The 14,732-nt window shown below is 45.2% G+C and overlaps 2 protein-coding genes across 2 annotated transcripts in view; both read left to right on the forward strand.

The window, feature by feature from the left end:
* LOC144698497 (uncharacterized) overlaps positions 1 to 14,732 on the forward strand; it is a 757,701-nt gene that overhangs the window by 323,632 nt on the left and 419,337 nt on the right. The gene's annotated exons all lie outside the window — the stretch shown is intronic.
* Positions 8,835 to 9,692, forward strand: LOC144697992 (uncharacterized; the record flags this gene model as incomplete). Its single annotated transcript, XM_078569942.1, has 1 exon — positions 8,835 to 9,692. A coding segment is annotated over one exon (858 nt), but the record flags the coding sequence as incomplete, so codon positions are not given.

Consider the following 14,732-nt stretch of genomic DNA (forward strand, 5'->3'; position numbering starts at 1 on the left):
AACATTCACTCCCTCCACAACCAACGCACATTGACAGCAGTATGTACCATCTACAAGATGCACTGCAGGAATTCACTAAGGCTCCTTAGACAGCACGTTCCAAACCCACGGCCACTACCATCTAGAAGGACAAGAGCAGCAGATGCATGGGAACACAACCACCATGAAGTTCCACTCCAAGTCACTCACCATCCTGACTTGGAAATGTATTGGTGTTCCTTCACTGTTACTGGGTCAATATCCTGGAACTCCCTTCCTAACAGCGCTGTGGGTGTACCTACACCACATGGACTGCAGTGGTTCAAGAAGGCTGTTCATCACCACCTTTTTAAGGGCAACTGCGGACACTGCAATAAATGTTGGCCTAGCCAGCGAAGATCACATCCCGTGAATGTTTTTTTTAAAAATTCAGATACTTCATGTGTGCAAAGGGCTTTATTCAGTTTCCCCACATGGTAACACTCCACCTTTAAAAGTTCAAAGGATTTGATCCAAAATCAGAGTACTGCTACTGGCAAGACACGGTTTAAATGTACCAAGTATGGCGGAAATATAATTACTAGCTCACCCCATCTGCTGAGACTCCATTGAGTTCAGATCTAACTGACGGGGTTTGTTCTGCTGCTCATTACATCCAGGAGAGAATTATGGTGGATGCCAGATTGCAACAATTGATTCAACAATTTTATATCTTGGCCCAATGGCACTCATTGTATTCTGCTTACAGGACATAGGTTTCCATTCTGCATTATCGCCTTTCAATGGCGGGGTGGTCACCCAGCATTCGCTGCGGGACAGAATGTGCCCTATCCTTATTAAAGCAGCTCCCTGCACATGCGCATTGAGCTGTGTGTGCGAGCGCGCGCGTGATTGGAGCATGCGCAATTCGGTGTGTTTCATGAGCATGTGCAATGCAGGTCTGTGACTGAAGCTGCTCAGAGCGCGTGAGAGAATGTCGAGCGGAGCAAACTAACAGAGTTAATGGGTGTGTGAGGAGGAATGGAGCCAGCGGAGTGGGCAGGGAGGCTTCATAAAGACACAGTTCAGGCCGTAGACCCCAAATAACAAGGTACCGGTCTTGTATTTGCAGAGAACGGGCCGAAAAAGTCTGGATTTCTCCCTTTGCCAGGCCCGGGGTAACGGCCGCCATCTTTATAGGGGGCAATGTGCTGTAGGGCGCATGCGCGGTCATCCTGGTCCAGGTAACAGGAGGAGAGAATGTGGTGAATTTGCATCCTGGACTCTCAGGGATTTGATTTTGGACACTCCTTTTACAGGGGGTTTGAAGCGGAGGATTTACACTTCACCAAGAGAAATATTTGTCTCTTCTGATATAGGTCTTGTAAATTTCTTTTGCAGGATATTAGAAGGGGAGGATTTCAAGACAGGAAACTCAAATCAACAATCATATTCAAGTCTCACAGTCACTCAATTCCTCAGAAACTGAATATTATCAGCTTTTGAATGTGGAAAGAATAAGGTTTGTTTGTTTTATTTATGCTATGAGATTTTGAACATCTGTGTGACTGGAAATGGAGAGGAGGAGACCACAGAAGGATTTGTAACCAGGGATGTGAAGTTTAAAATTGATGTGTTGCTTCACTGGGAGCCTGTGTAGGCCAATCCGCAGAGTGCTGATGGGGGGAAGGGACACGGTGTGAGTAAGATTTTTTTAGATTTGATAGAGGTATTCAAAATCATCAGGAGTCTAGACAGAGTTGAGAGGGAGAAAATATTCCCATTGGTGGAAGGTTCGAGAAGAAGAGGGCAAAAATTTAAGGTAATTGAAAAAGAATCAATGGAGATATTAGTAGAAACCTTACCACACAGTGAGTGGTTAAGATCAGGAATGCTCTGCCTGAGAGTGTGGTGGAGGCAGGTTCGATCGAAGCATTCAAGAGGGAATTGGATTAATACCTGAAAAGGGAGTGTGTGCAGGGTTATGGGGAGAAGGTATGGATTGGCATTAAGTGAACTGCTCATTCAGAGAGCTAGTGCAGACGGCGTGGGCCGAATAGCCTCTTTCTGTGCTGTAACAATTCTGTGACTCTGTGATACAGAGAGTGAAATTTTGGATAATCTCAGGTTTATGGAAGTTGAATGTGGGAGGCCGGATAGGAAAGTGTCAGCATCGTCATGTCTAGAGGGAACAAAGGAATGGATGAGAGTTTCGGAAATGGTTGAGCTGAGGTAATGGCAAAGCTGGGCGATGTTACTGAGGTGGATCTACCTGATCACAGACCTTCCATTTTGTTCTTCCCTCACAATCCCCCTTTCACTGACTCAAAACCTATTACATCTCTATCTTTCCTGAGTGTTTCCGACATCTTCTGTTTTTATTACTGATGTGGAAATGGGCGGTCTTGGTGATGATGTGGATATGTGGTTGGAAGCTCATCTTGGGGTGAAATATTTCACCATGATTGTGAACAGTCTGGTTCAGCCTCAGACAGTTGTCAAGGAGAGGGATGGAGTCGTTGAATAGGGAGTGGAGTTTGTAGTGGGCCTGAAGACAATGGCTTCAGTCTTCTCAGTATTTAAATGGAGGAAATTTCTGTTCATCCAGTATTGGATGCCGGACAAGTCAGGACAGTGTCACATGCACCTGTTACCCTGGTCCTTCCAGGTGGTGAAGGTTGAGGGTTTTGGAGATTCTGTCGAAGGTCCAGTGGAGTTGTAGATGTATAAAATCTCTCTCTTTCACCCCTGCCTCTCCCATCTCCCTCTCTGTTTCCTCCCAGAGATGCTGGTGTTTTGTATAGGCCTAGACTAGTTGGCAGGTTCCATTCGTGAAGGACATTAGTGAACCAGTTGGGTTTTTATGACAATCCAGCAGTTTTCATGGTCACTTTTTCCTAGTGTCGGTCCCACAAGTTCCCAGATTCATTCAGCTCAATTTCATAACCTGCCTTTGTGTTTATGTGGGTTCTCTCTCACTTCCTTTTTTCTGTTTTAACCCAATTTCACAGGGCATTAGAAGGGGAGGATTTGAAGTCGGGAAACCCAAACCAAACATCACATCAGGATCTGACAGTGTCGCCAATTCATCGTAACCTGAATATCATCGGATTTTGAACATGGAGGGAAAAAGCACCGTTCACCATGGGGAGAAACCGTGCACGTGTCCTGTGTGTGGACGAGGCTCCTGCCGATCATCTGACTTGTCAGAATACAAGTGCAGTCACACTGGGCAGAAACCGTGGAAATGTGGGGACTGTGGGAAGAGGTTCAGTTACCCATCCCAGTTGGAAATTCATCGGCGCACTCACACTGGAGAGAGGCCATTCACATTTTCAGTGTGTAAAAAGGGATTTTCTGATCCTTCAACTCTACTGAAACACAAGGGAATTCACACTGGGGAGAGGCCGTTTACCTGCTCTGAGTGTGGGAAGGGATTCACTCAGTTATCCACGCTGCAGACACACCAGCGAGTTCACAATGGGGAGAGGCCATTTACCTGCACTGTGTGTGAAAAGGGATTTGCAGATGCATCCACCCTACTGAAACACAAGCGAGTTCACACTGGGGAGAAGCCATGGAAATGTGGGAACTGTGGGCGAGGATTTAATAGACCATCCCAGCTTGAAATTCATCGACGCACTCACACTGGAGAGAGACCATTCACGTGCTCTGTGTATGGGAAGAGATTCACTCAGTCATCCATCCTGCAGACACATCAGCGAGTTCACACGGGGGAGAGGCCATTCATCTGCTCCATATGTAAAAAGGGATTTGCTGATTCATCCACCCTAGTGAAACACCAGCACATTCACACTGGGGAAAGGCCATTTACCTGCTCTGTGTGTGGGAAGGGATTCATTCAGTCATCCACACTGCTTAGGCACCAGCAAGTTCACACTGGGGAGAGGCCATTCACCTGCTCAGTGTGTGGAAAGGGATGCACTCGCTCATCCCACCTGCTGAAGCACCACAGAGTCCACAAGGAACTGCAGGGTTTGGATTTTCTTACAAATGCCATTCAGATCTGAACAGTGTTCATTGGGGTCTGTTTCTGCTGATGTTAATAAACTCCAACCCAGTAAAATTGAAATAAATCTGCTTTGTGTTAGGTAAACTGTGTGTCGAGCCTTTATAATATCTCTAACACAAGTTAGTTACTTTTGAAGGGCTCTCCCTTACCCCTGCCTCCTCCATCCTCACCTCCAGCTAGAATATGAGGAACTCATGGAGCTTCTTTGTCACTAAGCCTTAGACAATCCGATCAGCTGCTTCCCTCCCTTCCACTCTCCCACCGGGACAAACTGTCTCTAAAGTTCCCCCTTGTCCAAGACCTGAGCCCACATCTTTCTCCAGTTTCTCTCCCACCTTCCCTCATGACCTCTCGGTGCCCTCTGTGGGCACCACCTTCTCTCTCAACCCTATTGCCACTAAACGACTGACAACACAACTTCCCCATCTTTGCTAACATTGTCAATGGTTTTCTCTTTTCAGGTACTGTTCCTCTCTCCTTTAAATCTTACGTCATTACCACTGTCCTTAAATAAAAACACAAACCCTTCAGCATCTTTGCATGCTGCCGCCCCATTTCTAGCCTCACTTTCCTTTCAAAAATACTTAAACGTTTTGTAATGTCCCAAATCCATGTCCATCCTTCCTCGGACACCAGGTTTGAATCCCTCCAATCAGGTTTATTCCCCACCACAGTTCCAAAACAGTTCTTATTGAAGCCACAAATGACATTCTATATGGCTGTGACAAAGGTAATATTTCCCTTCTGGTCCTTCTCGACCTGTCTGTGGTGGGCCTCCCTCTCTCTGGCCTTGGCTTCCATGTGATGTTCTGAATGATGACAGTATTAACCTTCTCCCTAACCTGTCCTAACCCTTCTGCTCGTTCATTTATTGAAACCTTTTTCCCTCCAGTGGTAACGATGACTTTCCCTGTCTGCCCTATTATTCCTTAAAGTCAGCCCTTGAATTGTTTGTACATTGTTTCATCAGTAACAAATATTGAAATGTCTGCTCCACACCCACAGGGTTTCATCTGTTTAAAGTCACAAACAGAAAGGTCCACTTTTCTCCTGGAGTTTGAGACAATCCGTTTTCAGAACGATGCAGAGTTTCAGCCAATGAGGGAGATCCGGGCTCAGCCCCGCCCCTCATTCACTTTCATTGGCTGGAGGAGCAGCTGCTCCCATTCGGTCATCCAGCACTGCCTACTTCTCCTATTGGTCCGCAACTGCCGTCAATCAGCCGGGCATTGTGAGCTGTCAGGTGAGTGGCCAGTGTCGGGGGGAGGGGTTTATAAACCCCGAGTGCGGCCACAGAGCCGAATCTGAACCAATGAACATTCTCCAATCTCTCAATCCGCCGCTTCCGGCTTCTCTCCGGCACCAACCTCAAGCAAAGAGAGCAGGAGACTCCGAGCATGCGCATTCCACCCAGACAACCCGCGGCAGATAGGGCGGTTTCTAAGGCGCACGGGATTGTGGGTAATCTGGCCGCCATTACAATCCCAGTTTCAGTTAATTTCCGGACTTAACATTGAGTTCAATAACTTCAGCCCATTAACTCTCTCCTCCATCCTCACCCCTTTTTTTATCCACTATTTTCAATATTAATTTTCACTTTTTAATTGTTATTTTTTCCACTTATTGTTATTATTATTTTTAAAATTCATTTTCAATTTTATTCATCGTTTTATCCCCACCTTATAGCCTATTTTCGATCTTTTCTCCCACCACCCCACCCCCACTAGAGCAATCTGTCAGTTGCTCATGTTTTTTTCCAGAGTGCTTACCCTTGTCCGACTATTATCACATTCTGCTTTCTACCCTTAATGTCACCATTAGCACCTCATTTCGCCAGTACCATCACCGTCAACACCCTTTGACTTTTTGTTTATGACATCTTTGGCAATCTCTCTTTTAACTCCACGTATCGCTGGCCTTCAATGCAGCTTCACCTGCTCCACCCCCATTAAGCAGTATAAATTTCACCACATTTTTATTCTCTTCGCTCTGAAGAAGACTCATAAGGACTCAAAGCGTTAACTCTGTCTTTCTCTCCACAGATGCTGTCAGACCTCCTGAGTTTTTACAGCATTTTTTGTTTTTGTTTCAGATTTTCAGCATCCACACTATTTTGCCTTTATCAGTTATTTTTCTTTTGTCTGAATCTGTTAATTTATATATTGGAAGCTAAGTAAGATCGAGTGCACATCTCATTCAATGTAAATTTTCATTGGATCACCAGACTCTTTGAACTCCACCTCTTCTAACAATAAACCAAGAAGGACAAGGACAGCAGATAGATGAGAACACCACCACCTGGACGTTCCCCTCCAAGCCACTCACCATCCTGACTTGGAAATGTATCGCTGTTCCTTCACTGTTGTCGGGTCAAAATCCTTGAACTCCTCCCTAACATCTCATGAATGAATAAAAATAAATTGTAAACACAAAGTTTCCAGCCGGGATTGAACCGGGGACTTTCTCATGTAAAGTAAAAGTGATAATCAGTGCACTAAGGAAATGAGTGTGAATCCCCCCCGGACAGAGGGGAACTGACCATCCATCTCTAGCTCTAATTCCCAAACAGAAAATGCTGCCAAGAATCAGCAAGTCAGGCTGAGTCTGTGGCCGCTCTCACCATTTGAAACCGTCACAATGCCCGGCTGATTGACGGCAGCTCCAGACCAATAGGAAGAGGGGGCAGCACTGGAGGACCGGCTGGTCCTCCAACCAATCGGAGTGAATGAGGGGCGGGGCCGGTTTGGGAGTGAAGCATGCGCAGTGTGAGTAATGGCGCTCGAGATAAGGTTCTTTCTCGGATCCGCAATCGGTGAGTGGGTGAATGGCGGGGGGAAGGGAACGATGGATCCAGTGGGTGAGCGAATCGGTTTCGTAAACATGTTGTGTAAACCGCAAACGCCAAAAATCGAACTTCCCGGTTTCCCTGGGCCCGTCTCCCCTTTTGCACCGAGCGAGGCCGCAGCTTTCTCCCAGTTGCAGATCTTGATTAGCGGCCGCCATCTTTATTGGGGGCAATGTGCAGCAGGGCGCATGCGCTGCCGCCATCTTTCTAGGGGGCGATATTTTTGGAACCTTTTCGATGACTGATGGACAAGTTGCTCCCATTCTGTCTGCTTCACGCTTTGATTAACAATGTCTTCTTGATGAGACAGAAACAACGATATGTGTCCAGGTCAGTGACAATAATTTGTATTTATATTCTGCCTTTAAAATAATAAAACTTTCCAAGACATTTCACAGAAATGTCACAAATTAACATTTGACACTGAGCCACAAGACGAGATATTAGGGCAGCTTGGTCAAAGAGGTAGGTTTTAGGGAGAATCTTAAAGGGGGAAAGTGCGGTGGAGAGATTTAAGGAGGATATTTCAGAGCTTGTGGACTAGGCAAATGAAAGAACGGTCACCCATGGTGTAGCGATTAAAATCGGGAATGCTCAAGAGGCTGGAATTAGCTGAGGGTAGAGATCTCGGAGGGGTATATGGCTGGAGGCGATTACAAAGACAGGGATGATCACAACCATGGAGGAAAACAAGGATGATAATTTTAAAATGTTGGTGCTTATGAAAAGGAAACCTTTGTAGGTCACTGAGCACAGGGGTGCGGGGTGAACATGACTTTGTGTGAGTAAGCACACAGGTAGCAGAGTTTTACATGACCTGAAAATTACAGAGTGGTTGAATGTGGGAGGCCGGCCAGGAGAGCATTAGGCTAGTTAAGTCTAAAGGTAACAAAGGAATGGATGAGAGTTTCAGCAGCACATGAACTGAGACTGGGTGGAGTCAGGAGATGTTACTGATGTGGAAATAGGCGATCTTGGTGATGATGTGGCTATGTGGTTGGAAGCTCATCTTAAGGTGAAATATTTCACCATGGTTGTGAACAGTCTGGTTCAGTTTCAGACAGTTACCAGGGAGAGGGATGGAGTCTGGCTAGGGAGTGGAGTTTGTAACAGGGACTGAAGAAAATGGCTTCTGCCTTCTCAATATTTAAATGGAGGAAATGTCTCTTTCCCAGTACTGGATGTCAGACAAGTCAAGATGGTTTGTGACTTGGAAGTGATGGTGTTCACATACACCTGCTACCCTGGTCCTTCTTGGGATGGAAGCTGAGGGTTTGGGAGATCCTGTCAAAGCTTTAGTTGCATTGTAGATGTATAAAATCTTTCACCCCGTCTCTCCTGCCCCTCTCTCCCTCCCTTTCTCTCCTGTAACAGAGGCCAGAGTCTTGTGTAGATCCAGACCAGGTGGCATGTTCCCTTCCCTGAAGGACATTAGTGAATCAGTTGGGCTTTTGCAACAATCCACCAGCTTTCATGGTCACTTATTCCTAGCTCCAGGCCCACAGATTACCAAATTCATTCAGCTCAATTTCACAACCTGCCTTTGTGTTTTTGTGGGCTTGCTCTCACTCTCTTTTTTCTGTTTTAAATCAATTTTACAGGGTTTTAGAAGGGGAGGATTTGCAGTCTGGAATTTGAAACCAAACATCACATCCGGTTCTGATGGGGTCGCCCAATTTGTGCTAATCTGAATATCATTGGATTTTGAACATGGAAGGAAAAAGCACCGTTCACAGTGGGGAGAAATCGTACACGTGTTGTGTGTGTGGACGAGGCTTCAGCCGATCATCTGGTCTGTCAAGACATAAATATAGTCACAATGGGTAGAAACCACGGAAATGTGTGGACTGTGGTAAGGGATTCAATTACCCATCCAAGTTGGAAACTCATCAGTGCAGTCACACCGCGGAGAGGCTGTTCACCTGTTCTGATTGTGGGAAGGGATTCACTGATTCCTTGTGCCTGCTGAGACACCAGCGAGTTCACACCAGGGAGTAACCATTCACCTGCTCCAAGTGTGGGAAGGGGTTCACTGAGTCATCCTCGCTGCTGAGACACCAGCGAATTCACACTGGGGAGAGACCGTTCACCTGCTCTGAGTGTGGGAAGGGATTCACGCATTCATACAACCTGCTGACACACCAGCGAGTTCACACTGATGAGAGACCACATAAATGTCCAGATTGCGGGAAGTGCTATAAAAGTTCCCGTGATCTGATGTGCCATCAACGTGTTCATATAGATGAGAGACCGTTCATGTGCCCCCACTGTGGGAGTGGGTTCAAGACATCGTCTGCACTCATTAAACACCAGCGAACTCACACTGATGAGAGATCATTCAGGTGCTCTCACTGTGGGACTGGGTTCAGGCGATCATCTCAACTCACTGTACACCAGCAAATTCACACTGGGGAGAGACCATTCACCTGCTCCGACTGTGGCAAGAGATTCATTCAGTTAAACTCCCTACTGAGACACCAGCGGCTTCACACTGGGGAGAAACCTTTCACCTGCTCCCAGTGTGGGAAGGGATTCACTCAGTTTTCCACCCTGCTGACACACCAGCGAGTTCACACTGGGGAGAGACCTTTTAAATGCCCAGACTGTGGGAAGTGCTTTAAAAGTTCCAGCGAACTGATGTCCCATCAACGTGTTCACAGTGACGGGAGACCATTCAGGTGCTCTCAATGCGGGACTGGGTTCAGGTGGTCGTCTGCCCTCATTTTACACCAGCGAGTTCACACTGGGCAGAGACCATTCACCTGCTCTGAGTGTGGGAAGGGATTCCTTCAGTCATCCCACTTGCTGAGACACCAGCAAGCTCTGGTGACTACAGTAATTGGATTTTGCTGTTAATCACATCCAGGACTGAATCATGTTCATTGGGGTCTGTTTCTGCTGATGTTAATAAACCCTGGCCCAATTCTCGGGGCTAATATTCTGGGTAAAAGTCAAATAAATCAGTTTTTTTTCCCAAACACACAGTGTGCTGAATCTTTTTAATATGTCAAACACAAGTTAGTTCCTTTTGAAGGGCTCTCCCTCTCTCATCTCTCCTCCATCCTCACCTCCAGCAACAAGTGTGAGGAGCTCATGGAGCTTCTTTGTCACTAAGATTAAGACAATCCGATCAGCTGCCTCTGCTGCTTCCCTCCCTTCCACTAACCCACCAGGACAAACTGTCTCTGAAGCTCCCCCTTGTCTGAGCTCTGACCTCACATCTTTCTCTCTCGGGCCTGCATACCCAAGTTCAGATTGGAGAGAGGTTTTAAATATTTAGACTGTGACAAGAGCTTTAACAACCCACATTCGCTGATGGTTCACAGCGGGGAGAAGTCATTCACATGCTCTATGTGTGGGAAGAGATTCACTGATTCAATCAGCCTGTTGACACAGCAGTGAGTTCACACTGATGGAAGATCTTTTAAATGTCTGGATTATGGGAATGTTATAAAAGTTCTGTGAAGTTGATGTGCCATCAACATATTCACATTGACGAGAGACAGTTTATGTGCTCTCACTGTGGGACTGGGTTCAGGTGTTCATGTGAACTCAGTGTCCACCAGCACACTCACATGGGGGACAGAGATTTTTCACCTGTTCCAGGTGTGGGAAGAGATTCATTCAGTCATCCCAAATCAATACACATCAACTTGTTCACACTGATAAGGAACCTATTCAAAGTTCTGGCTGTGAACGGAGATTTGAAAGCAAAACGGATCTGCTGAAACACAAATACATTCACACTGGGGAGAGGCTGTTCACCTGCTCCGTGTGCGGAAGTTATTCACTCGGTCACCTCACCTACTGACAGACCAGCGAGTTCATAAGTGACTGAATGAGTTGGATTCTGCTGTTATTGCTGCTGTTAATCACATCCAGGACTGAACACTGTTCATTCTGACAATTGGGGTTTGTTTCTGCTGATGTTAATAATCCCTGCTACTGGGCTGAAGTTTAATATTCTAGATGAATTTCAAACAAATCAGCTTTGTTTTGAACACATTGTTGTAGTTTTTTGCCTTTCCCAGCTGAGTATTTAACATCACCTGGCTGGAGCTCAGAAAGGACAATCTGAGTCGAGGAACAGAAATTCAGCCTGGACACAGTCCGTCAGGGTCACATTGAGGGACAAACAGCACTTTGCTGTCAGTGAAGAGAGAGGAGATAGACCAAAGTCCCTGTGTGGCTTAACCCTGAGGTGTGTAAGAAATGTGTCCCAGCTGCTCCCTTCCATGGTTCAGATCTCCTGGACACAGAACAGGAGGCTCCTGTACAACTGTGTTTAGAGTCAGGAAGAACAACGGTGAATTCTTGAAACGTGCTGCCAAATCAGAGATTGGTGCAAAACTGTGATCTGTTACTGACTGAAGGTGAAATGGCAGGCTTAAGTTTCCAGTCTGAAAATGATTGTGGTAATTATTCTGTATCCACCATTGAAAGGCAGGTGTTAACTCATTTATAATAAATCTATTTTAACTACATTGATTAAACTCTGCATTAAAGTAGCAGATGGACTATTTCAGAGGTACTTGTAAACTGCTGGGAGAATTATACAACAGACATTTATCTCCAGATAAAGAAAGAGCTGCTTTGTATTTCCTGGAATGCCCTGTTTTATTGATGTGTGAGTGTGTGTCTGTCTGTGTGTGTGTGTGTGTCAGACATATATCACCCACAATTGAGGGAGAGAAAAGCAGCCATTAGAGAAGAGATCTTTGGGAAAGAAAGTGGTGAACAATTGTGGGAATAACAGCAAAGCTTTCCCAGCTCCAACAGGAGTGGGAAGATGGTTAAAAGTGGTTTTGAGCCACTGAAAGACAGTTGAGGACAGATTGAATCAGATTGCCAGGCTATGACAGAGCTGTTAAATGACTGTTTCACATCTGTCTGCACTCCTGTGGATGATGCTCAGATTCCAGCTGTGGGATGTGCTGTCGACAATAACATCATCAATATTAAAATAGAAAGGGATTGTCACCCTGGAGAAAATAGGAAATCTCAAACTAGATGGTGCTCCAGGCCCAGATGATATCCACCCAAGGGGGTTTAAAGAGATGGGTTGGGAGCCCTGTGAGCCTATTGTCCGTATCTTCAGCAGCTCAATAGAGTCAGCGATTGTTCCCTGAGATCAGAAAGTAGCTCATGGTGTTCCCACTTTCCAAATCGGGGACAAATCAGAGCCAGGGAATGACAGGCCCATCAATGTGACCACGATCACAGGGAAGATGCTTGAAGGGATCTGAAGCTATTCTGTTTCTGATTACTGGGGAAGAGAAGGATCCATTAGAGATCCTCAACATGGATTCCGGAAAAGAATGTCGCACCTCAAAAGGAATTTGCAAACGATCTGAGGATAATAGTGAGGGGAAAGGAAGGGACCTGGAAAGCAGCAGACACTTCATGTTGTTCCAGGAGAAGTGGGCCTGGTTGTGCTGATGTCAGGTTTTACACAGCACACAGTCAGCCTGTAGTTGAAGAATATCTGAAGAATGTTGTAATTGTAACATTCACATAACTCGATGGGATTCTCAAAAGCCACATTGTCTGTTTGGAGAGGAAGGTTTGCGTTAAAGCGAATGAGAAGCAGCACACACAGAGACCCAATCACAGAGACCCACATACACTTAGTCTGTCTGTCTTACATACACACACCCTCTCTCCACACACAACACACATACCGACATCTTCTCCACACACACAAACACACAACCTCTCTCCACACACAACACATACCGACATCTTCTCCACACACAAAGACGCACACATGCAGGCAACCTCTCTCCACACGCACACACATATACACACTCAGAGACACATTCACACCAATACAAACAGACAGACATGAGGACACTTCCTGTCCTATCGGGTGGACAACACCAACCAAACTGACTAATACTGGGGAAAAAGTATTGGTTCCTATGAGATCCACAATTTTTGGCCAATTCTAGTAAACATCACCCACTATAGCCTGTGAGCAGTTTTGACCTTCCAATCCCACCCCTTTCTCTTAACATTAAGTCTATATTGAACCACATCTGGGACAGAGGCAACAGCAAAATCCTAACATTGAGTGGCCCATTGCCAGCCTTGGTGACAATGGGAGGTAGCGTAAATTTCAGAAGAACATCCTGGATAATTACAGCCTTTACTTTCCTCTTGGAATTATTGAAAATGTTAATTCCCCTCATGTTGATGGTCTGGTGATGGAGAGAATTCTGAGGCAGGTCACAAGGAGAAAGAATATAATTCTGCCTTGACTCAATAGTTCAATATTCCACTGAGTTTGTTCATTGTTGCTCCTGGGACATGTATTGCACCACAACTAGCAGGTACTGAAGATTTTGTTCCTCTCCATAATTTACAACACTATTCCTGATGTTCATGAGCTGCCTCACTTTCTTTCCCATTAATTCCATTTGCTGATCTATCAGTAATGGACTTGCTGCCATCTCGAACAAAACTGTTTTCACCACTAACGCTCCGCTGGTATTGAATAGTCTTCATGACATCATCGCACTGGGACTGGATGACATAATCGCACTGGGACTGGATGACATCATAAGAGTCCATTGTTTCTTAATGACCCACATCAATAACAAAAAAAAATATTAATAAACCTGAGCACATTATCTAGGCTGACACTCCAGGGTGACATTGAGGGACTGCTGCACTGTCAGAGACAGCATCCTTCACATGGAACTTGTGGAGGCTCTGGTCACAATCTTCCAATCCTCCTTATATAGTAGTGGTGCCAAAGGACTGACAGATTGTAAATGTTACACTCCTGTTCAAAAACACAGCAATTCCAGGACAATCAGCTTCACATCTGTGGTGGGGAAAGGTTGGAGACAACAATCTGGGAGAAAATCAATTGGCACTTTGAAAAGCATGGATTAATAAATGAAGAAAATCCATGGATTTGTTAAAGACAAATAATTTTTGACCAACTTGATGAAGTAATGGGAGGGTGTATGAGGGGAATGGGGTTGATACCTTTTACATGGGCATTCAAATGATGTTTAATATGGTACCACACAATAGCCTTGTCAGCAAAGCTGAAACCCATGAGTTTCAGTCTGGGTATAAAATTGGCTCAGGGACAGGAAGCAGAAAAGTTTGTTTTTCAGAATGGATGGGAGTTTACAGCAGTGTGACCCCAGGGTCTAGTGTTGGCACTGGTGATCTCTTTGATATATGTTACTGACCTGGACATGGAGATAGGGCAGAATTTCAAATTTGCACATGACACAAAACTGGGAAATACAGGAAACTGTTATGAAGATAGTAACTAATGTCAGGAGGACATAGAGGGACTGGTGAAAATGGCAGGCACACAGCAGATACAGTATATATACCATGCTGCTTGACACATTTTATATCCGTACCAACTTTGGGAACAATGCCTGAATAGTCAGAATGGAGAGACATAAAGCAGATAGGAAACGGATTTAGAAACAGTAAAGAGAAGAAAACAATAGTGACAATACCAGTGAGAAGTATCCATGGAAATGAGAATGGGATCGGCTGAATGCAGGAGCAATAGAAACAAACTGGGAGACAGGGAAGACTCGTTATTAAGATTGTTGGAAGAAATTTGTCTGGAAGACAATCAGCTCTGAGACATTGGACTAAAATAAATGTGTGTGATGTCACTGACATGAAATAGACAAACAATTACCATTTATTTTATATTCCTAGCAGGTCAACCAAGGCATGGATCATACTGAGTCAGAGGATCTGTGGTTTTCCAACCGTAAGGTTGTTACGCAATGTTATAGAACATTTCTCAGACACACTGGTTTATGTCAGTAAAATCTGTGCATTCCTGTTTTTTGTATGGAAATTACAGCAGTCTTTTAGAGATTCAATTGGAGACATGAGCACAGAGTTGTC

This window comes from Cetorhinus maximus, chromosome 23 (genome assembly GCF_964194155.1).
Source record: "Cetorhinus maximus chromosome 23, sCetMax3.hap1.1, whole genome shotgun sequence".
In the NCBI taxonomy this organism is placed as follows: Eukaryota; Metazoa; Chordata; class Chondrichthyes; order Lamniformes; family Cetorhinidae; genus Cetorhinus; species Cetorhinus maximus.